Below are 24,155 nucleotides of genomic sequence, written 5' to 3'. Positions count from 1 at the left end.
ATTTTTATGTTTAACATAATGATCCCACCTAGTTGTCTATTTAAATTTAGACCCTCATTTGAATTTAGACAAGAGTTTTTACCCCATAATGGACGGCAATCTTCACTTCACAACTCCAATTTACATAAATACTAATCCAGAGAATAATTCAGATCAACATCATAAATGACAAAAGTAGTCATAATTACCAATAGCAGACAGAGCTGGAAAACCAATCCAATAAAAGCTTGTCCCATGTTCTGTATCATCTTTTCATCAAATTTACTCAGAATTATCAGCTTCTTTAAAGTTTTGTCGTTTCACTTAACCCATCTGTAATGATAAAACACTCATTCCAGAGGTTAATGACACAATCTTCACAAAATCAGGAAATAAGAGTACCCCAAACTAACACATACAAGACATAAAATGCTGTCACCATCACACACACTCATACTAGAAACACATATGTTAACTGCTCATTTTCAATGTTTGCTTTTTGATATTAACTCTAAAAATATTTAAATCACATTTTTCTTTCTGTTTTACCTAATTTTACATAGTCAGTTTCAAAGCATGTCTGTTCATTATTCATTTGATTTTAGAAAAGTCAGCTGGGTTGTTTTGGTTCATTATCATTATTTTGTTTAAGCTTGCTTTAGCAGGCCGATAACAGAAAGACAGACAGAGTACCATCCCTTCCTCCACTCAAGCAGTCTCTCTCACTATAAACAAATAATCTTTTCAACAGCCTCCTAAGACTGTAACTTAGACAGAATGTAATATTAAATTCATTACAATAACCTTTGACCATTCACCTTTGTTATCCAGACTTTTTCTTGAATCTACAAAAGCGGTCTTCATTTTTAGCCACCACCATGTCTAACGACCTTCAGGAGTTAAAACTATGTTATAGACATATTAGTTCAAAATCAACACTTCTATTCATTTTTTTCTTTCTTGCCCATAATCATAAAAAGTTTTGTTACTGTCTACACAACAAATAATGACAATCACCTCATGGTCTCAGATGGCTTTTGAAAGCCCATTCCCATTAGCTCTTTATCTATAATTTCCTTTTCTTCAGGGTGTTTTCCCCTGGCATAGTTGCAGACACTTGTCACAATGAAAAACAAGCCATCCAAGCAATGCGGTTTCTGGTGAGTGGTATGGAGTGATTCTAGCCTGACTTCGTCATACTCATATTCTAGGCAGAATGTGAGTCTGATACTGCTCCATAGAGCTTTGATTATGAGGCGTGTCTTAACCGAACCAGGAAAAAAAAAACCTCTGCACTCAATTGGATAGACCTACAACCAATCAGAGCAACGCAGTAAGTTCTCTTTCATTCATGATTTGTTATTAATAACTTTAAACAGAATCATCAGCTGAAATCTGCGCGGATTATCAAAAATACGACACATTTATAGGACGTAAAAGGGTCTCTGCGGCAAAAGTAAAAGGGTCTCTGCGGCAAAAGTGAAAGTAAAAGCACAGAAAAGCACCCGTTTCAATAAAAGGATATGTCAAAGTTTATATAACAGGGTCGGGAACAGACCATACACTCGCACATCTGTATAAAAGTGAAGTCAACGCATCTTGACCTTGTGGGTTTTTGTGAGAGGAGTTTGTCAAAGGCTGGAGAAATTATCTTTAAAAAAAGAACTAGGCTAAGTCCTTCCACAGCAGAGAAATTAATATTTTTTAATAAAAATATATAAAAAAGTGAGACATTGTGGCTTGATTTTTTTTTTATTAATATTCATTTTTCATGACCAAAATAACATTATGCACAGTGAGGAGCCTACAGTTTACAAGCTTCACATATTAGAAAAATACAATAATAAAAAAACACATTTTTAATGGCTCGTCAAGGTTGTTTCAGATCAGCACCTGCAAGTGTCGCCCGTTGAGACGGATGTCGGATTGTTTCGAAGCCTCGACACAATATGGCACATTTGCTTCAACTGTTTCATTGTTTCACGAAGCCTCGATCTGCCCACCACCAGTTCTCTGTTCATCTTTTAAAATTAATGCGCTGTCGTTTTCTTTTATAACAGACGCAATAGCGGAATATAAACATCTTAATTCTCCAGCTGCAGTCATCTTTTGTTGAAAACCAATTCAACCCAAGCGCTATTTGATGACGTGGGTGATTACGTAACCGCAGATCATCTGTCCATCATCGATTAAAGCCCGCTCTGGCAATTTGATTGGCTCGGCCTTCTGGGAGGGGTTCGGGCTGGCACCCAGGCTAGAGTGATTGACATTTCTGGGTCAAACTGCTGTAACTTCTCACAGCTCACCCCCCCTTTTAATGATGTAATGATGCTGCTGGCCTCACAGTCATCTGCTCCACTCTCATACCCATCTCGCATAACACACCTCCCATCAGGAGATGCCCGGTGGCGGCGGTGACCCCCTGCCTTAGGTTGGCCTCTGTCAGGCCAAAGAGGATCTTACCCGTCATTGAGAAATCACCTTGTGCACACTGGTAACCGCTCTTTCCCATAACAGAATCTTTGGCAGTTTTCTTCAACATAATCAGTTGTTTTCTGGAGCTTAGGGAAGGCGCATTCAAGAGTCACCAGAGCCATCAGGTTGCCTAATAGTGTTAACTCATGGAGACAGGTTAATAACAGCCGTATTTAATCACTAAAATCCATTAAACATCTCCAAATCAGCAAAATCGCAATGCTGAGATTATACTTAGTGAATTAAGTTATCACAGCGTCCATTCAGTGTACTGTTAAATCTGTAGCTGGACCCATTGGCCCTGTATGGTGGAGACTAAAATGAGACAAAGTTGTTACTGGTCCTAAAATAAACTAGTCAAAAAAAAAAAAACATCACTTCTATCATTTAAGGTCTGTATTATTATTTTAAAGACTTTAAAGTCATTCAGTTTTACTTTTAAAACATTTACAAATTGCCATCTAAATGTATAAAATCTGAACTGCCTGTTGCATGATTTCTTTTAAAGGGACATGAAACCCCCGCGCCCACTGACGACTAAAGATACGATAATTTATTCTAAATTATTAGTTCAGCTCAAGTCTAGCTCACAATCTTTTTGAAAAATGCAACTTAAATGGCCGTGGTGGCTGTGAGAAGAAGGGAGGGGAGTGGGTGTGGTATGACACGGCAGGGGAGAGGAGAGGGGAGGGGGGGGAACTGTCATTGCCAGTGGCCCATGCATATCGACTGTCACTAAAAATCAGTGGTAATACGTGAGGAAATGCTAGATTTTTTTTATAGCTGGCAAAGTTAAAGTCTAATGAAATACACGGTCACCTTATTTTTGTCCTTTCAAAAGTAACTGAATGCCCTTCTACATATAGCCTACAGTAATCATAATTGTATTTAAAACATATAAATTGTTTCTATACACACTATAAATGCATATATTTGAAAATAATACATTTTCTGCTTAAAAAAAAACGTTCTGTATATAGTTACAGTCTTTGGTATATAGCCTAGATCTACGCGCTCCCTAAACCCACGTAATAAAGATGGACAGTGACAGAAATTTTCACAAATTAATCATACATTCCATACAATTGAGGTATTATCGAAATATCTAAATTTTAATAACGAGTGATTATTTAACAAAAGGCAAGTAAAACGGTCAGGGTTACATTTTAGACACAGACACACACACACCTCTGAAGCGATAGAAAAGTCCTTGGGACCGCATCACTAGACGCAACCTGCATTGGTGTACAAGGCCGAAGTCCACCATTCTCCAGAATGGTTGCTACTAGTGATCGGCCAATATATCGGGCCGATATTTGCGTTTTTTACGTGTATCGGCATCGGCCGATACACTGCTGCGTTCGCCGATAGTTTTTTCCCGGCATTATTTACAGACAGGCGTCCACAGGCAGCTCTGTGTTGCTGGAGACGCTGCACTGCCCCTCCCCCACTAACAGAGTGCTGGAATCTGCTCTTCAAGACAACGATAAGTTTTAAACTTCCAAAGCATCTTTTAACGGTTTGACTTAGCTGAAATATTGCCATACACTTTGAAAGTGGAAACACGTAGCTCTATATGTACTTGCAACTATAGCTAAGCAAGTTTGTGGGTCCAAATGGAAAACGCGAATGCCGAATGCCTCTATAAAACTGCTTGCCATTGTATTTAGGGAGCTGCAAATAGCTAAGTTGTAGGCTATTCGTATGCGTACGGAAGCTGTTACGAACACTGGTCATAGGATTAAGTAATGCCGACGTTGTTCCGTGGTATTTGTGGGAGTTTTATTCAGCGACCACCTGGCAGAGGTTTGGACTTGTGTGGTGTGTGTGTCTCTTCAGTGTTTCCCCACACATAGACTAATTCGTGGCAGTGCGCCACAGAATCAACACCGGCCGCCACATATTGCGTTTTTTGCGGTCGCCAAAGCGAATTTTTATCTCGCCAAAGCTTTATTTGATCGCTGAGTGATGTTGATGACTGAAAACTGCGCTTGTGACAGGTCGCATGTTGCTGAAAGAAGAACGAGCAGAGAGAGAGAGAGGCCCCTCCTCTGGCCGCGCGCGCGCACACTCACCGTCTTCAAACTGTCTTGCACTCCCTCCCTCGCGCATATTTATCAAAATCAGTTGAGAATGGACATGATGGTAAAAGGTCGGAAGAGCGAAGTTTCATGTGGAGGATTGGGACTTTTTTTTTTTCCTGAATTACCGCTGGATGTGATTTGTGCTAAAAAAAAACGTTTCCTTGTCTTCTCTGAAAAGCGTACGTTCCGCACATTCAGCTGACACAAACCACACTTTCAATAAACCCAAAAACCTATCCAGTGATGAAATGTTTTCTGTGTTGACAGTTGACACAAATCTTGTGCGATGTCCTAAACTGCCGGGATAATCACACAAACACGTCCACTAATGAAACCTCTGATTCATGCACTAATGACTCATTTGAACCGATTCTATTTAATGTATGGCAATACATTATAACAACTGATTTATCCAACACTGAACTCGCCAGACGTCTGGATCGGTGTATAACAAATCAGTAACACTTTATAATAAAGTTCAGTGTATTAAACTAGTTAACTTCATTAGTTAACATTAACTATTAATAAACTGCACTTCTACAGCATTTGTTAATCTTTGATAATGTTAATTTAACCGTTTATAGTAGCCTTATTGAAATCAAAAGTTGTATTTGTTAACATTAGTTAGCCTAATGCACTGTGAATAACATGAACAAATGAAAAGCTGAATGAACAGCTGTATTTTTATTAACTAAAATTACCAAAGATTAATAAATAATACAGTAACAAATGTACCTTTTGCTCATTTTTAATTATGCTTAAATAATTATTTTCAGTATTTTCAGCGCTGAACTCTTTTTTTGCTTGTTCTACCTCACCTGTTTTTACTATTTGTTAAATATATATTTAAGTTCAATAAAGGATCCTTTTTTAAATTGAGACTTGCAACATGTTATCATCATGATCATTGTGTCATTTTTATGATGTAAATTGAGGGAGAAAAAGCAGTATCGGCTCCAAATATCGGCTCAAGAAAATCGGCAGCCTGTATCGGTCATCGGCTAAGGCTGATGAAAAAAAATCGGCATCGGCACTAAAAAATCCATATCGGTCGATCCCTAGTTGCTACACACACATAGTTTAGATGTGTCCGTGGTTGATGGCCAATCAACCGCCCGCAGTCAGAGCCTAGCCCAGGCAGCATCGCGGGGAAAGGTGCACTGGAACTTTTGCACCACGAAAACAAACACGCGTCCCATCATTGCTCTCTCATCTACTACGCGAAAATCACAGTTTGACATGTTTGTCATTGGAAAGTTCTGCGTGGTGTCATGAATAATTAAGAGCAAGTGTCTTCTCATTGGATAAGAAAACTCAGTACATGAATAATAATGAGACACCGATGAGTCATCAAAGTACCGTGGACACGATGAAGATTTTAAACCCGGAAGATGAAAATAGCGGAAAAAAACTAAAATTTAACCATTTTCCCCCTACTATTAAAGGTCCCGTTCTATGTGATCCCATGTTTCAAACTTTAGTTAGTGTGTAATGTTGTTGTTAGAGTATAAATAATATCTGTAAAATTATAAAGCTCAAAGTTCAATGCCAAGCGAGATATTTTATTTAACAGAAGTTGACTACAAAAAACGGCTGGATTGGACTACACCCCTCTACTTCCTTCTTTAGTGATGTCACTAGAACCGTAACCTCCGCCCACAGGAACACAGGCGTATTGATGGCGAAATGTCAACAGACGTGGTTGATGTTTATCTATAATCGGATACCGCAAAAGTTTAATTCGAAGTTGTTAGTTAGCTCTGTCCATTTCACCACGGACTGTTTTTCTAACCTGGGATAATATCAAGCAGACTTCTCTCAGCGTTTCATACTGACGGGGGCAATTTCAACTATATTCCAGCAAGCGGTAAGTAGTGATTTAATATGGAAGTAGCGATCACTCTTCACATCGTTCGTTTCTCTTAGTAGGATGAAAATAATCTTACTTAAACTGTGATTAATATACAGAAAGCGATCAAAGAACAATCCCTTTCCAATCGCCCAAGCTGCTGTCGGTGACACAGCGCGAGTTTATCTGGACTCTTGCCAAAACTCGTTATGAAATCAATGACGCTGTTACACTGCACAACGAAGCTCTTACTGTATTTATATGCCTCATGTTTGCATTGGTGAAATCATTAGTGAGAGTGCAGAAACTGCGTTGCAATGATAAGATCTTTCACGCGATCAACAGACTGTCATCTGCTCAATGCTCATCATCACTGCAACCTTTTATGTGATGGGAATAGATCTAAATACTTAAAAAACTTCTCACGATTCGTTAATCCAGATAGCTGTAATAGTAAAAACGTATAATAGCTGTAATAGTAAAAGTTTTCCAGATAGTTCCACATGTAATGCCAGATATTTCATATGCAAGCATGTCAGCCAATCACAGCAGAGGGCGTTTACACTGAAGTCTCACAGCAGACACGCCCCTTCAAACAGAGTGTTCAAACCAGGGAATGAAATCAGGCTAGGAAATATGCCTTTTATTTCTAAATTATAACAATTTTTGATCTAAAAAACATACTAACATTATAAGGGCACCCCTGGAAACATTATTAAATAATAAAAATAATCCATGGAATGGGACCTTTAAATCTAACAGATGCTAACATTGTCTTCAATGGTGTTCAACACACATACCTCTGTTAAAATCTCAGAAAATTTGGTTTAGGGTTTCATGACCCTTTAACATCTCCATGTCTATGGTTTTCAACTGAAACAATGTGCTTTACTATAAATAGCTTATTATCACTGAGGCAGTGATATATCTGAGGCAGTCAGGACTGGTACACTGCACTCTCATAGACTTCTAGCATCAGACTTTATCCACCATCTTTTAACTCTAGCCTATCTTAAGGCATCTTTGCCAGAAATGACATGCGTTTTTTAAATAAACATAATTTTTATATATTTTTGCAACTCACATTTGTTGGAGTCATTAATTTTACATCAACCTGTATTCATCAATTCACTTACAAAAAATATTACAGATCTTTCCTTCAAAAGGATTCCCTTAAGACTTCAATCTTTTGACCTGGTTTTTATCTCTTGTTCTTTTTCAGACGAAAACTTTAATATCGTCATATTAAACACTGATCTACTTTCAAACCCACATTAACACCAGAAATTTCTGTCACTTTATTTAAAAAAAAAATTGTACACCTTCTGAGTGGGCATTTACAATTACGTGCTAAATGGCCCTGCTGACCACATTTAAAACACTCTCTGTCATCGGGTGAATTCGTGTATCAGCCTCAACTACAGCAGCAGACACGTTGCCTACAGTTTGATCACTGTGAGCTTGCAAACAGCTCCAACTTTACTGCTAACCCTTGAAGCAGTGTGTCCCAATCAGGAATGTAAACAGAGCCACTGATAAGCAGTTCCTGTATTATTTTGACAGTCCACCAGTGGCGGATTCAATTACACTAGCTGAATCATAATCATTGGCAGCACATTAATTTTCATAAGCTGCACGGAAATGCTCAAAATATTCTAAGGGGTTTTCACAGAGTTTATCTTAAGTCACACTTGTCCAAGGAAATGACCAACAACCCAAAATTTCTTTTACTTGCTTTTTGTAATAATCATAAGCAATACGAGGCTAAAACTTTGATTTTTGATTTTTTTCAGTTTCTTTCTTTGTTTGTAGCCGGTCAAGTTGTTTAAATTTCCAAACAGAATCAAAACCCTGACTACCTTTTACTTAATATTTTCTGTGAGGACTTCAGAGCACAGCTGCTTACAGCGTTTGCTCTCTTCTGTCTCACTATTTGTTTCAGGACTGTTCAGGTTACTGAACGAGTAACTCAATTTGTCAGCCATATCTTAATCATGGTTCAAACTCACCTAAAGTTATTGCAGAAATGGAGGCGGCGATCTTTGAACAACACAGCTTGGCTTCTGTGTGATGAAACTGCAAAGTATACTCCAAAATGACAGTTACATATACTGGTCCACACCAGTTTGGGTCACAACTTTTTTTAATTTTCTCTCAGGCTCGTTCCTGATGCATCCCTGGCAAACAACCCTATTTTTGTTAGTATCCCTAACTGCCTGATTCACTAAATTCGGGGATCCCCTATCTGAGATGGAAAAGATGGAGCAGGTTTGTGGCGCACTAGACCTACAATCCAGGGACGTACTCTGCTGGGGTGGTGCTACACCGACAATGAGCACGCAGGCCTGATAGCGCTCCGGCGCCACGCCGGATTTCCGGCATACAGACGTGTCTGCGGAGGAAAAAAAAAAAAAAACAGGTTCGCGTTCGCTTGATCTGACAATTATCCCAAGATCTGAGAGGCGCTTTCACTAAACCACACCAGTAAGCCTACTTCAGGCAATCGGTAATAGGGTAGGGGCTGGTCTTGGGTTTTGGCCAATCAGATTGATACAGCAGTCACTCCACGTGCGAATTTGTTTTGTGTTTCCCATACACTACGAATGTGTTTCCCACACTGGCAGCGTGAAACGTAGCCAAAGTCATGGAGTGCAACTTTATGAAGCAAGGGGAAGACACCAAACTTGTCGATAAAGGCATAAAGAATAAATGGATAGAGAGGAGGTGAGTAGAGACGAAAAGCCCTTTGGAAGCTGGTGTCAAAAACTCCGGCAACCAGGAGCATGTTTCTGCACTTTGTGCGCAAGGGAAATATTATATGGAACTAGCGGGAAAAAAGTGCTGCCACGGCACGAGTTAGACCCTAGTCATCAAGCAGCTGTAGCTCGTGGCCTGATTTGAGGTCGCTCACCAACAGGCCGTTCACATATCGCGTCTTTTGCGCGCTCAAGTTCATTCAAATGTAGGCGCGCTCATAATTGAAGCGACGCACTCGTTTTTTCCAGGCGTTTTTCGGTGGAAATCCGTTAGCCACTAAAACTTTTTTTGTCGTTGTGGAGAGCGCAGTGCATGGTTGCTAAGGGTGTAACGATACACAAAACTGACGGTTCGGTACGCCCCACGGTTTTGACATCTCGGTTCGGTTCGATTCGGTTCAGTGGGGTGGGGGGTTTAGAAAGCTAAAATTGGTGCTTTATTTTTTACAGTGGTTTAATGAACAAATTCTGTCTTTGTCTTTAAATTAATTAAATTACAATTAAACTTTTTGTAACACATTACTATAATCTTAAAGGTTAACAACGGAGCCTAGACTTTTAACCTAATTTCAGATACTATTTATTTTTAGATATAATAATCAACACTCAACACATTGTATGAAAACATGTAAACTGCACATAAGGCAGTTCTCTCATTAACTTATGTTTTCTACTCTAATTTGTTATTGAAATATAAATATTTACACAGTTGCTGTCTTTTTCATGACAGATATTTAAAACATAGGCTACATTAAATAATGAAGATATCAATCATTAACATGTTAAGTAAAATATATTATATAGGCTAATATAGTGCATTTATTTAGTGCAAGAGTTCATTTAGGAACCAACAAGCTGTGGGCACTGAATTACTTGCCTGAGGTAAATATAAGGCTATGTGACAAACTAAGAAGTTTTATTGGTGTCTTTCCGCTGCTGAAACACTGATCGATTGATTACACAAGTTATGATGCCTTTCAGTAAGTATACTGTATCTTTTAACATACCTTCAGGTGTCCATTCATGTTTATTCTGTAACTGAGGAAGAGAATCGCGTTTACTCGCGCTCCGCGCTGCCGCTTTAAATGAGGAGCTAGTACAGTGATCCGTCACGCCACATCAAAGAGCGCCAAAACGGCATTTATTGTTTGAATTTCGTGATCAAATAGATAGAATTTGAAAGATTACACCTTGCTTATTATCGAAAGTAACAAAATACGGAGCTTGCTATTATAGGGTGTTAATGGTGGTTAGGCTATAACGCTGTATTCGTTGTGTACACATAAGACATGAGGTCCATTGAGCCGGTGCTGGGCAGGAGCAGCAGGGGGCGGGGCGTCCTCGGTACGCCATGAGAGTATCGCGATACGTATCGTGGGTGGTGTATCGCGGTTTTTCGGTTCGGTTTGAATATCGTTACACCCCTAATGGTTGCATAGCAACGATAGACGCCACGGGAAAATTTGACCTAATTTTACTATTAATAATAAAAGATAAGCTAAAGTGCATTGTAAATGTCAGTAATTTATCTTTTTTGACTCATTCTTTTTATAAAAATCATTTAAAGTCTGAAATATGTGAGGTTTATCTTTTTATAAAAACTTTTTTGTCAAAACTTTATTTGAACTTGATGCATGTTAGTAGATAACATGTTGCAAGACACTTTTAAAATCTGGCTATCTTTTTTAATGGTATTATTTTAATGTTTATGTAAACAAAAAGTGCATATTGATGCTTATTTTATTTGTTATTTGCTGGTTTTCGACATAAAACTTGATGTGAATTGATTTCATTGTGTAGTATTAGTACTTTTTGAACAGGATTCTGTGATAACCGTGATCATTTTTGTCACTATAATCGTGAAATGAAATGTTCATGCCATTTCATCTCTAGTTATGATCAACTAAAATCAACTTATGTGTTTTTTTACAGTAAAATATGCAAAGTACAATTTTCTATAAAAAAAAATCTGATTCTGTTCTTTTCTCTGGCACGTGTTGTTGGGTGTGGAAGGTTACTAATGTGATTGCTTTATCTGTAAATTAAATTAATGCTTTTTCAATTACTGAATTCATTGAAATAAAATGAATTCTTTGATTTGAATATTTTTTTGGCAATGCCTCGTAAATAGATTTCAATCTTCATGGTCTTAAAATGTCTTAAAAAGGTCTTAAATTTGAATTACTGAAACCTGCTACTGTAATATAGGCTTGTATTGGGTTTTTTCATCTCATGTCTGAATGATGTCCATTTATATCCACAAAAGTCACCAGAATCTATCATTTAAGGGACTATTTATCAAAATGTTCTCCAAGGGGAGCACACCCCTGGATCCCGCTTGAAAATTATGTTGATCAGGGCATATATCTTGGCTTATGGGCCCACTTATCTCCCAGGGAAAAAAGTTCAGATTTTTTTCTACTATCCCTGAGCACGTTGCTTGCACTGTCTGCTGCCATTAACCGTAACGAGGCTATCAGCGACGACTTATACTCTCAGCATAATTATTTAGCTCTCACTCGTGCATAGCGCTGCCACTACCGACGCCATCAGCGACTTCTTATACTTTAGTATAATTAATCCTCACTCTCTGCGTTCGTAGTGAAGCTCTTCTGCTCTCCTTTTCCAATCTCTTCCATTCAGACAGCCCTAACCAAATAATAAAATCGTACTACCTTGTTTGTTGATTAGCCAGGGATGTCACCAAAGAATAATTGCCCGCATTCTCCACCATAACTGTTTGGGGGTAACAGTTTAGAACCCAAGGACCAGATGTTTGAAATAAGACCCGGAGTCAGAATTATAATAAATTGAAGATAAGTTTTACTGAAGATAGTTTGTAGTTTCATCAGCAGAAGTCGGCTTCAAGACTCTCACAGGAGTTCGTAGGCCGCCCCTCTTACAGTTACAAAGATCACAGCACTTATACCCTACACCAAGGTCTAAGCTACGTCCTTGCTTCAGGTTGCAGTTTCTGATTGGCTAAGAAATAGATAAACATAGTAATTTTCCACACATATACAGATAGACGGAAGCATATCTCCATCGATTATGCAGCTGACACTCGGACCCTGAAGTTAGGCACTTCGTGACCTTCCAGGTCACAGATTTGGGTTGCTGGGCGCCAGCATGACCAGAACAACAACTCAGTCAATCTCCAATAATGCCAGTGGTTCCGTAACCAAGAAGACTAACACACACACCGACACACAGCTTTTCCAAGGTTGAATTTGGCCAGGCTCTAACTATAAACAGGAGAGTTTTCTCAAAACATCAAGATAATACGTTCTTTCTCTGAAGGAGAGCTCCACTTTAGTCTAACTGGAAAGTAAGGCTTTAACAAAGAAATGGTCCCTTAAACTATTGGCTTCAATGACCCCTATATGTTTTAACGCGTTGAAGACCTTTCTCGAACACAAACAAGTCCTTATTTTATTTCTGGAAGCCGGGCTAAATAAGCAAGCACTGTTACTGCATTCAGATATCAAATACAGACATTAAAGAATACATGAAAAGAACATTTCAGTGATCACACTGGTAACTTCTATAACCAAGTAAAATCTACAGAGAAGTCATTCACTCATTTGAAATTTAGAAGGAAAAATACTGATTAATACCTTGATTATAATCACTCATTACATATACATTGAAGCAGCAGTGGATTCCAATCCACCCCCTTCAGACTTATTTTACATATCTTAAAAAGGGGCATAATAGGGCCCCTTTAAACATTTCTCTACTTTGTCGCATCTCTTATATCCTGCCACCAACTGTCGCTCACGTCGTCGGAAATTTCCATTGAAATGTATGGTGGTGGTGTGAACGGGACTTAAGTACAAGTTTCCATTCCATGGGTTCCATCCTTCTATTTCCATTAAAAAATGACACGTAATAGAAGGTATATTGTTTAACAGAATTGCATCAGTCGAGCAGTATTTTTGAGTTCACTGCAAAAAAAGATTCATAACCAACTGCTCTCCCCTTCAAAACAATCCTCTCATGAACAGCACAGTTCCTTCCAGACATATTTTTAAGCAACATTATCAATGGTAATTGATAATATTGTCTCTCTTGTAGGAAATAATACATGTTTCTATGGGAAGTGTTATTACTGTCGTGAGACTGAGCCTGCGTGTGCAGAAGGGGATGTGATGGAGGGATCGGTTACCCTGTGGCTTCCTGACGTCTGGCCGTTACAGAAACACAGACACCCGTGGGGACGCACATATCGAGAGGGAAAACTCGCCAGGTATAGTAATTATCTGTCTTTCACTGGTTCTCTCCCTTCACCTTTTTTTCACATTTGACTCGAATGAGTGTACAGGTACACACCACTATCTTTATCAGCGGTTCAGCGCAGTTTCAGCCTGATGGTCTGTGGTTGGGCTGTTTATGAGTGTCTAATGGTCAATGGGGACTTTCACTGAGCATTACTAAACTCTTGGCCTTTGAGTTAGCCAAGGATGGGATGGTCCAGCATTTAGAGTATAGCCACTGCCATTTTCACACATGTGGTGCAGGAACTTCTGATTAAAGTGAAAGCACAGCACATAACATTGAACTTCTGACTGTAGGGTTTTTGGTTTCTCATTTTCTGAAATGAGGCTTAATTTATTTCAAAACCTACAAACGCAAACCCAAACACTGCTTTTAGTTTTGTGTTTCTAGTTTAGAGAAGGAGATTTTTGTATGTAAATGTAATGCACAATACATTTTTCTTTTAGCTATGTAAAATGTGAAAAAAGCAGCCAAAAGAAAAGCAAGTCTGTTTGGCTTGTGCTTCATAGTAATTGATGAAAGAGCCAAACCTGTTAATTAGAGGGGAGTGTCCATAACATTGTTAACCTGAATATCATGCTTACCTTTCAGGATCTATTTTTATTACTATTATTATTTTGGGAAAAACTTACCGCAGGTTACCGCGTTGTCCAGGTCTCCAGAATTGTTTCCAGTCTCATTTCCATGGCAGATGTACATTTTAAATAGAGATGCAGCAGTCCACCGGCCCCATGAAAAAAAATCATAATCAAATTACTAAGCAACCACTGAATGGAACAACACAAAATAGGTATCCTTTTCTTTTTTTTCTTTTTTTTCTTTTTTTAATGCGTCTAACCACTTTGATCAATTCTTAACGAGTGCTGAGTAGTCCCTCTAAAACGGAGTGTGCCATCAAGCTGCGAAAAAATTAATAATCATATTTTTCAAAACTACTGCCTTGATCAACACAAAATGGGTGTCATTTGAAAGCTTTACAATGAATGTAGCCAATTTGATTAACTCCTATGTAGTGCTGAGTTATTTGCTGATAAATAGTACAAAGAAATATTTCATAAATTATGAAAACATTTTTTTTCTATGTACTGCAATATGTCAAATACATCATACAGCTCAGATAGTCATGTGTCATATGTCATTTGAAAGGTCTCACGGAGTAGAATACAAGAAGTATAATTGTTTTGGGTTTTTTACTAAACTTGAGTGAGTTTTTGTACATGAAGCCCCTCAAGACCTATATGTAAATAATTTAAGGATGCGAAATTAATGTCACATTTTCGCTCATAACTTCATGAAACATGCACTGATTGTGGAAAATGGCCCATCATTATTTACAGCAGATACTCGCGATTACAATAAGTGAACGTAATCCATCACTCATACCTAAAGATATTCCTCATGGAGTTCTAACACAAAAAATTGTTGCTTTTTTGTTTATAACTTCATGAAGCATGCACAGATCGTAGACAATTTCACATCATTAAAAAGAGCCCAAACTCACCATAATCCGTCACTCAGATCTAAAGATATTCCTCATTGACTTCTAACACATGAACCTGCACATGCAGGTGCACATCCAGTGAAGTATATAGCAGGAGGATTGATGTGACGTTTTCACTCATAACTCCATGAAACATGCATGAATTTTGGAAAATTTAACATCTTTATTGACAGCAGATGCTCACGATTACAAACACAACATAATCAATTGCGTTGATCACAAGATATTCCTCAAGGAGGAACAATTTATATATATATATATATATATATATATATATATATATATATATATATATATATATATATATATATATATATATATATATATATATATAATGATACCTATTTGTATATAACAATACCTACCTTTTGACTCTCCTTGCTATAGTTTTGGAGTTATGAGTCTTTAGTTTTGTGTATGTCACTCAGAAAACAACAATTTTATAAATGCCTTCCAAATGTGTGAGGACTAAACAAAAAGGCTACCTTTGTTCCAAATGCTGTAACTTTTGATTACTTTATGCTATCACCATAAGAATTTTCAGAATTTTCCTCCTACCTTATTTTCTTCTTCAGTTATTACATGTCAAATAAGAAAGATATGCAAAATCCAAAATATTAATTTATATATATTTTGTCTTTTCTCAGCAGTTTCTCTGCATGAGAATGTCCTAATCTAATGTATATTTTCTAAAAAATGTAAGTGTTCTATCAAACAATACATACCTTTTGACTCTCCTTGCTATAGTTTTGGAGTCTTTACTTTTGTGTGTTTCACTCAGAAAAAAACAACTCTAAAAATGCCCCAGGGCTTAAAATAGTTACAAAATATATGTATGAGATGATAAAACTTATACCATTAATCGTACCCAGCATATATGTAAAATGTTACCCAGAGGAAAAGAGCCAGAGCAAAGACCGAGATAAAGAGAGCAAGCAACTGTTACAATCTTCTTTCATCCCTTCCTTGACCATGTGACTTTAACCCAAATGTAAGACATTCAAACTGACCAATCAGAATTTTACAACTTCACCCACAAAAAGGTGTAACATTAGCAGATTTTCAAATTATCTTTGAGTATTTTAAAGGCTACACTCTGTTTGCTACTACTAGATGCTGCAGATCAGTATAAAATGCATAAAACACTTACATATTAACCTTATCTCTATCTTTGACACTTTACTGGAAACTTTTGGTTTTAGCAGCCATTTAATGAAACACGAGTCTAGTTTGGCTATTACTAATCAGTTCATATTGTGACTACTAAACAGCAAAACAGATATTTTGGTCTGAAGTTCTCTGAAACTGAATGTATTAAAGTTATCCGTTTGCACGAATTGTCTTGATCAGTTGTTCAGGTTCAGTTTTGCCTGTTATATGCTCTTAATGTCCTTGGAGTACTACAGGAGTCCTAAACCTTGGAAATTTAAGTTAGCATTTTTGCACTTCTGGTCCCATCGTCTCTAACTCGTTGAGTCTTTCAAATGGGTTTTTGGAGATGAAAATAAAATTCTTCAAAGTCTTACTGTGTAAATGGTAAGAAAAGAAGTTTTTCAAAAAGGAAAATCAGCCCTTTTTCCCTAAATGCAGTCTTTCCATTTCCTTTTCACATGAACCGCATGGAACTGTATATATATATATATATATATATATATATATATATATATATATATATATATATATATATATATATATATATATATATACACACTCACCTAAAGGATTATTAGGAACACCATACTAATACTGTGTTTGACCCCCTTTCGCCTTCAGAACTGAATTGATTCAGAATTAATTCAACAAGGTGCTGAAAGCATTCTTTAGAAATGTTGGCCCATATTGATAGGATAGCATCTTGCAGTTGATGGAGATTTGTGGGATGCACATCCAGGGCACGAAGCTCCCGTTCCACCACATCCCAAAGATGCTCTATTGGGTTGAGATGTGGTGACTGTGGGGGCCATTTTAGTACAGTGAACTCATTGTCATGTTCAAGAAACCAATTTGAAATGATTCGAGCTTTGTGACATGGTGCATTATCCTGCTGGAAGTAGCCATCAGAGGATGGGTACATGGTGGTCATAAAGGGATGGACATGGTCAGAAACAATGCTCAGGTAGGCCGTGGCATTTAAACGATGCCCAATTGGCACTAAGGGGCCTAAAGTGTGCCAAGAAAACATCCCCCACACCATTACACCACCACCACCAGCCTGCACAGTGGTAACAAGGCATGATGGATCCATGTTCTCATTTTGTTTACGCCAAATTCTGACTCTACCATCTGAATGTCTCAACAGAAATCGAGACTCATCAGACCAGGCAACATTTTTCCAGTCTTCAACTGTCCAATTTTGGTGAGCTCGTGCAAATTGTAGCCTCTTTTTCCTATTTGTAGTGGAGATGAGTGGTACCCGGTGGGGTCTTCTGCTGTTGTAGCCCATCCGCCTCAAGGTTGTGCGTGTTGTGGCTTCACAAATGCTTTGCTGCATACCTCGGTTGTAACGAGTGGTTATTTCAGTCAAAGTTGCTCTTCTATCAGCTTGAATCAGTCGGCCCATTCTCCTCTGACCTCTAGCATCAACAAGGCATTTTCGCCCACAGGACTGCCGCATACTGGATGTTTTTCCCTTTTCACACCATTCTTTGTAAACCCTAGAAATGGTTGTGCGTGAAAATCCCAGTAACTGAGCAGATTGTGAAATACTCAGACCGGCCCGTCTGGCACCAACAACCATGCCACACTCAAAATTGCTTAAATCACCTTTCTTTCCCATTCTGACATTCAGTTTGGAGTTCAGGAGATTGTCTTGACCAGGACCACACCCCTAAATCTATTGAAGTAGATAGATAATTGCATTAATGAGAAATTGAACAGGTGTTCCTAATAATCCTTTAGGTGAGTGTATATATATTGATAAACTGATAAACTCTGTGTACACATTGACAGAGCGCTGATCTCTTGAACATCCCATCAGCCCCCTGTAAAGCACAGTGGTTATTACAGTCGTTTCTGAGCTGTTGCCAGTTGACCTGATGGGTTTTCAGAGCACATAAACCTGCGCCGAGTATCTGACACCTGGAAAACAGTGGGAATGAGATTTCTCTGTAGAGAAATTCACATTTATCCAGAGCCGATGGAGTCAATGGATGAACACTGTTCAAGAGGATGTGTCTGTTCTTATTGATTGTGTTGATCAATGGCTGTGTTTGATCTGTTTGTGTGTGTGTGTGTGTGTGTGTGTGTGTGTGTGTGTGTGTGTTAGGTGGGAATATGATGAGAGCTACTGTGAGGCAGTGAAGAAAATGCCCCCTTATGATGCCGGTCCACGGCTCCTGGATGTTATCGACACAGCCATCTTTGATTACCTTATTGGTAATGCTGACCGCCATCACTATGAGAGTTTCCAAGATGATGGAGGAGCCAGTATGCTCATACTTCTGGACAACGCCAAAAGGTAGAAAGAAAAGAAACAGATGAAAAATATAGAGATCCATTCACCTACAAGTTGATAGAAAAGTAATTAGGCCTGTAGAAACCCCCCCCCCCAAAAAAAAAAATTATATATATATATATATATATATATATATATTAAAGTTGGGGACATTCAATTTAACATTTAATTTAATATTCAACAATTATACTGATCTGCCTGCACTGACACCATTATATGAGAACTGAACTGAGCTGGACGATGACATCACGCTTTTCTCCAGAGCGGCTATATAAATATAAATGAACTAAATTAATAGATTTTTTACAACAAAAATGAAACGTCACTGAACTTACTTAAGCTGGAATGTGACTCTATTTTCTTCTGGAAACAAACGTTGCATTATTTTCTCTGTAAACCTGCTTTGAAACAATCTGTATTGTAAAAAGCGCTATATAAATAAATGTGACTTGACAGTTGTAATCAAAATTATTCAACTCCCATTGCAAATCAGCTTTATTGGCAAAATTTACAGACTTTCAGCTGTTTGCAATGAACAAATCAAACAAAAGTAATTGAAATAGCTCAACACAACAAATGTACCAAGTGTTTCTCCAAATTCAACTGGAAATTTAACTTTGAATGACTTCTGCAGTGTCAAAATTATTCAACCCCCTAAATAGAATCCATCACAACAGCACAAATCTGCAAAACAGGTGTAATCAAGGGCTTCATTAGTTGCACCAGGTGTGCTTGAGCTAGAAAACATGAAATGTCTATTTGACAGCATGTTAGAAACATGGCAAAGAATTTAGCTATATATAAGTCAAAAGAATGGGGGTTGAATAATTTTGATTATATCACTAGTCACTTCAATTATATAAATGTAAAGCACAAATCAGTCTGTTGAACTGGTATTCCACCTGAAAACATTTGAGAAGCAGTAATCTAGAGAAAGGTTTTTGTTTTTTGTGGACAAGATGCAAGATTTAAGTTTAAAATTATGTTTTCTCCTGCAGTTTTGGGAACCCCGCTCTGGATGAGAGGAGTATTCTCGCCCCTCTTTATCAGTGCTGCATGTGAGTACTCACACAAACACAGTGATCCTTAAAGTCAGCATGAAACGGAAGTTGCGATTAGTTTTTTGTCCCCTGTTGTGACGTGTGAAATGGCTTCTCGAACGAGATATGTAGGGCTGGGCAATTCTTCAGATTTTTTTTTATCATTTATAAATCGAGAAATCACAGTTTTGAATAAAAATGTTAGCAAACGTTACATTTAGACGGTGACAATCCAGCAATGATTAAAATGATTCGACCACATTATGGCGTGCCTGATTAACCGCTCTCGTGTGACATGCTCTATGAGCGTAGAACACATCATGTCTTCAAGCAGCTGTTCACATAGAAATGCGTTATTGCGTAGAAAAAAAAAAGAGACGCGGGCAGTCGAATGGTAAAAGAAGCAGTTAAAAAAAGTTTTTAGAAGCGAGTTAAACTTTCTTCTAGTCGAATGGTAAAAGAAGCAGTTAAAAAAAAGTTTTTAGAAGCGAGTTAAACTTTCTTCTAACTTGAGTGCCACGTTTTTAGAATGCCGTTTCAAGGGTGAGACGCTGCAAAAGACATGAGTGCAACAGTCAAACATGTCGGCCAAACATAAAAACAATAGAAAAATAGCTCAATTGAATGCAAAAACTTTTAAAGAACTACTACTGTATATTTGATATTTCATGTTTGCATGATGGTGACAGGTTGAAAGGTGCTGTTATTTTCTGTTTTTACAAATCATTTGCTGTTAATAATAGCCTATTACTGGCATTATTCATTGCTTTTACTATATAGAAAGTATATAGGAAATGTTTAAGATAAGTGTGTACAATATTTGCTTTCATATTTCATGCATATTTTCTGCAAAGATATTTATCAAAAAAGTCAATTGTTTTACATTTACACCATGTTGATCACTTTAGATGTAGTGCACTTGGAATATAACTTTTGTAACCAGATGATTAAGAGATTCACTTGAATCATATTGTAGTTACATTTGTAAGTTGACCACTTAAACCAGGGTTTCTCAAACTCAGTCTTGGAGGGCCACTGTCCTGCACAGTTTAGCTCCAACCCTGATCAAACACACCTAGCTGTGAGTTTCTAGTGATCCTGAAGACATTGATTAGCTTGCTCAGGTGTGTTTGATCAGGGTTGGAGCTAAACTGTGCAGGGCAGTGGCCCTCCAGGACCGAGTTTGAGAAACCCTGACTTAAAACATTAAAAAGAAATCGAAATCGGTCAATCGTTCTGAAAAAAATCGAGATTACATTTTTTTGTAATCCCTCACAGCAGTTAACACGTCAAGTGGGAGGGGAAGTTATTTAGATTAAATATTACAAAGACACATGAATTAAATCAAATGATAATGATGTACATTTATATTCATTTATAATAAATACTGCAATAATCCATAAAAGAATAAGAAAAATTAGTCCGTATTGATTTTTCTTGGTGACTTTAAAGGGGTCATGAACTGGATTATTTTATTATTTTATAATGTTTCCTGGGGTGCCCTTATAATGTTAATATGATTTTTACATAAAAAATGGTCATAATTTAGTAATAAAAGGCAGTTTTCCTATAGGTTTCAATAAAAGCTGTTTTTGGAATAACAAGGAAGTTTTTAGTTTTGAAACTTACAGGATATTTTTATAGTATAACGACCTCTTAACTGTCAAAAGATCAAGGAAAGTTTGAATTCTCAGTTCATGACCCCTTTAACTTCCTCTTTCAAACCACTTTAGGTTTCTAAAAATGACAGGCCTCAGGCAGTCCCTAACCTCTGTCTTCATTTGTTTACTGTGGTGAGAAATGCTTCCCGGTCTGTTTTTCTTAAATAAACAGAGGTCTAAACGTTGACTCGCTGTTGACCTTCAATTACTCAAAGCAAGCTTGAAGAGTCTTTGATTTTGAGTGTTTTTGCGTTAACATGAACATGTTGGTAGTTCACACATTCGTCAGCTTTATTTTGTAGGTTAATTTATATGAATGACACCATCGGTTGCGTGTGCTGGACTTTTGGAATTAAGAAGAAAATTTTTCTTTTTCTTGGTTTTTTGAGTTCAATAAAAAAATGTTGTTTCCATTTGGTATTTACATGATTTGTTGATTTCTGAATTCAACGCATTTGGAAACAGAATTTACCATGGGAAAATCAACTAACAACCTGTACTAGTTAACATTCATATCGTAATTAATATCAATAATAACATTTTAACTAATAAAACCAATGATTATAAGCATTTTTACATTGCTTCAAAATACATACACTGCTGTTCAAAAGTTTGGCCTCAGATCAATAGTGACACTAAAGACTTTTAGAATGTTACAAAGAAAATCTATTTTAAATAATTTCTGTTATTTTAAACGTTCTCAGAAGAATCCTGAAAAATGTATATTAAGCAAAACTGTTTTCAACATTTCATACATTTTCAAATATATTAAAATAGAAAAGTTATGTTAAATTGTAATATTTCACACTGTTGTGCTGTAGCCTTCGTGAGCACAAGAGACTTCTTTCAAAAACAAATGTCTTTAAAACCCAAACTTTTAATTTTAAAAAAGTGCAATTTAGCATTGTGGTGAATAAAGCTATCTAGGAGATATTCAATACTTTGATTAGCCTTCAGAATGCCTTAGTGCTCCACATACTCATTATCTCCTTAATGAGTATTGATTGACTAACAGAAGAAAAGCCTTATGCTGCTTTAATTGTACATATGTGCATTAAAGACTTTCTGCCTGATTTCATCCGAATTAAAGGTCGCTCGAACTGACACAGATTTTGAAGCAAAAAATCAATCGGAAATCATTAATTTTCCGTTAGTGATGCGACAGTGTTCAGCGTTATGCAAATGTGCTACGAACGCGCCAGTGACACTAAAATAAGACAATGGTTTAGTTGTTTAGTTGCATCTTGTCATTTAATTTTTGTTCTTAGAAGAGCCAGACACAAAGGATTTGATAGGTTATTTCTGTCTCTTTTTGATTGTATTCAAAAGGATCCGCGTCTCCACCTGGAATAGGTTAAACCTGCTGAAAGGTGGAGTGTTGAGTTCAGCAATGACACAGGCTACGGCCCACGATCCCGCCTTTCCGGTGCTGACGGGGCCGCATCTCAGCGCGCTCGACCGCCGTCTCAACGGAGTGCTGGCCACCGTGCGGCAGTGCATAGAGACGCAGGGTGCGGACAACACCCTGATCGAGGACCGCATGAACCTGCCTCATCCTTAAACACACTGGAGAAACAAGGGAAGTGAAAATGTGTTTGACTCTTGATGCACAGGCTCCTTTCGCCTCCCTGCTATGAAGCTGGAGACCCGAAGGCCACAAGAAACCTTAGGAACCGACCTGGGGGAGTTTGTTTCACTGGATTCATTCAAGACAGACCACGGAGGCCAAGAAGACTCTGTGAAGAGCCACTCTTAAGTGAAGAGGCCTTGACAACATGTAGGTGGAATATACTACACCTGTTTCCTGTTACTGCTTTTCTTTACCGTTCACCCTGTCATCCAAGTCCATTTGCAGGAAGATGGACTAATGCTTTTACAAATATGGAACTTGGAATGAGATATTTGGCCTAATTAGACTCCAGAAGCTGGAATGTGACCATGACAGATCCAAAACACTATTGGCAGACTTTTTACATGATCTCTTCACCCAGATTGTAAACACAGAACAAGCTTATGAATAATACGGAGTAATAATATTATTGATCTAAATATAAAACAAGTTATGATAGATTGGCTGTGTTCTGTATGCAGTGTTGTACAGAGCTGGGCCACTGTTGCTACTGATGTTCAGTGAAGATGATGAAGACAACAGCATTGTGATATTGCTGTAAGACATTTTCACCATTAAAAATTATTTAAACTTACAAAAGTTTGTGTATGAACTCTCTGTCAACAAGATAAGCTGTTATGGCCTGAATAATTAGCAAACACTTATTTAAAGAAACCCGTATACAAATGACAGGGACAGCAACCCATTGCTGCAGCTTTTGTCTACTCTGTACTGATGCTAATCTTCTGTTTGCTGCTGTATGAACAGCTAAAATGAATGAGTTTGAGTCCTGCCAGAACCTGGAGGACTTTCTGAACAAGTGGCGCTCACTGCAGACTCAGAGCCAACTGACCAGCTCCCACTCTTTGGATGTAATGGGTGGAGCTTAACCTAATAAGGTTTAGGAATAAGATAGGATGTGGCTGGACCTTTAAGCTCTACTAGTTATGTTCAGAGAGTGTGAGGGCTTTGTGTGCACATCTAAATGGTCAAATACACACAAAAATGTCAAAATGCTGGGCTTGTGAGTATCCTCAAACACACTTATGTCTTGAGTTAATGTAAACAGTTGGGAAAGAAATCGGTTGCATGTCAGTATCCACCTTTTTCCTAATGATCCTTCTGCGTTTTAGATTATGGGAGGCACTTTCGATTTGGGAAATGTCCACTCAAAAGACAAACAAATCATTTCAAATCGTAAGGTTGCTCTACAAATAATCCTTCTCCATCAGTTTGACTGAAGGGTGAGTAAAATAATTCTCTTCTCATTGTGCACAGTTTTTGAAAATGCTTATTATTGTGTTCTTAGAGCAAACCTTTCACTGATTGTTTACAGTTAAACGGAAGTTACTCAGAAAAGGGTAGATATTAGATCCATACATGAGGTCTTAAAATGACAGCAGCCTTCAATTTCTACTGTAAAACAGCTCTCCAATATGTTAATGTATTTACTCGCATATGACCTCGAC

The 24,155-nt window shown here is 37.7% G+C and overlaps 1 protein-coding gene across 2 annotated transcripts in view; it reads left to right on the top strand.

Moving 5' to 3' along the window:
• fam20b (FAM20B glycosaminoglycan xylosylkinase) overlaps positions 1-22,945 on the top strand; it is a 40,467-nt gene extending 17,522 nt beyond the window's left edge. For both annotated transcript variants that reach the window (XM_079889284.1, XM_079889285.1), the window contains exons 6-9: positions 13,221-13,392; positions 18,188-18,379; positions 19,375-19,434; positions 22,407-22,945. In XM_079889284.1, the coding sequence (XP_079745410.1) occupies positions 13,221-13,392; positions 18,188-18,379; positions 19,375-19,434; positions 22,407-22,638 (656 nt within the window). In that variant the 3' untranslated portion in view covers positions 22,639-22,945. The remainder of the gene's footprint in view (positions 1-13,220; positions 13,393-18,187; positions 18,380-19,374; positions 19,435-22,406) is intronic.
• The last annotated feature ends 1,210 nt before the right edge of the window (positions 22,946-24,155 follow it).

The sequence above is a fragment of the Squalius cephalus genome (assembly GCF_949319135.1).
Source record: "Squalius cephalus genome assembly, chromosome: 12".
Classification (NCBI taxonomy): Eukaryota; Metazoa; Chordata; class Actinopteri; order Cypriniformes; family Leuciscidae; genus Squalius; species Squalius cephalus.
The sequence above is the reverse complement of the archived record's forward strand: the minus strand, read 5'-3'. Positions and strand labels throughout refer to the sequence as shown.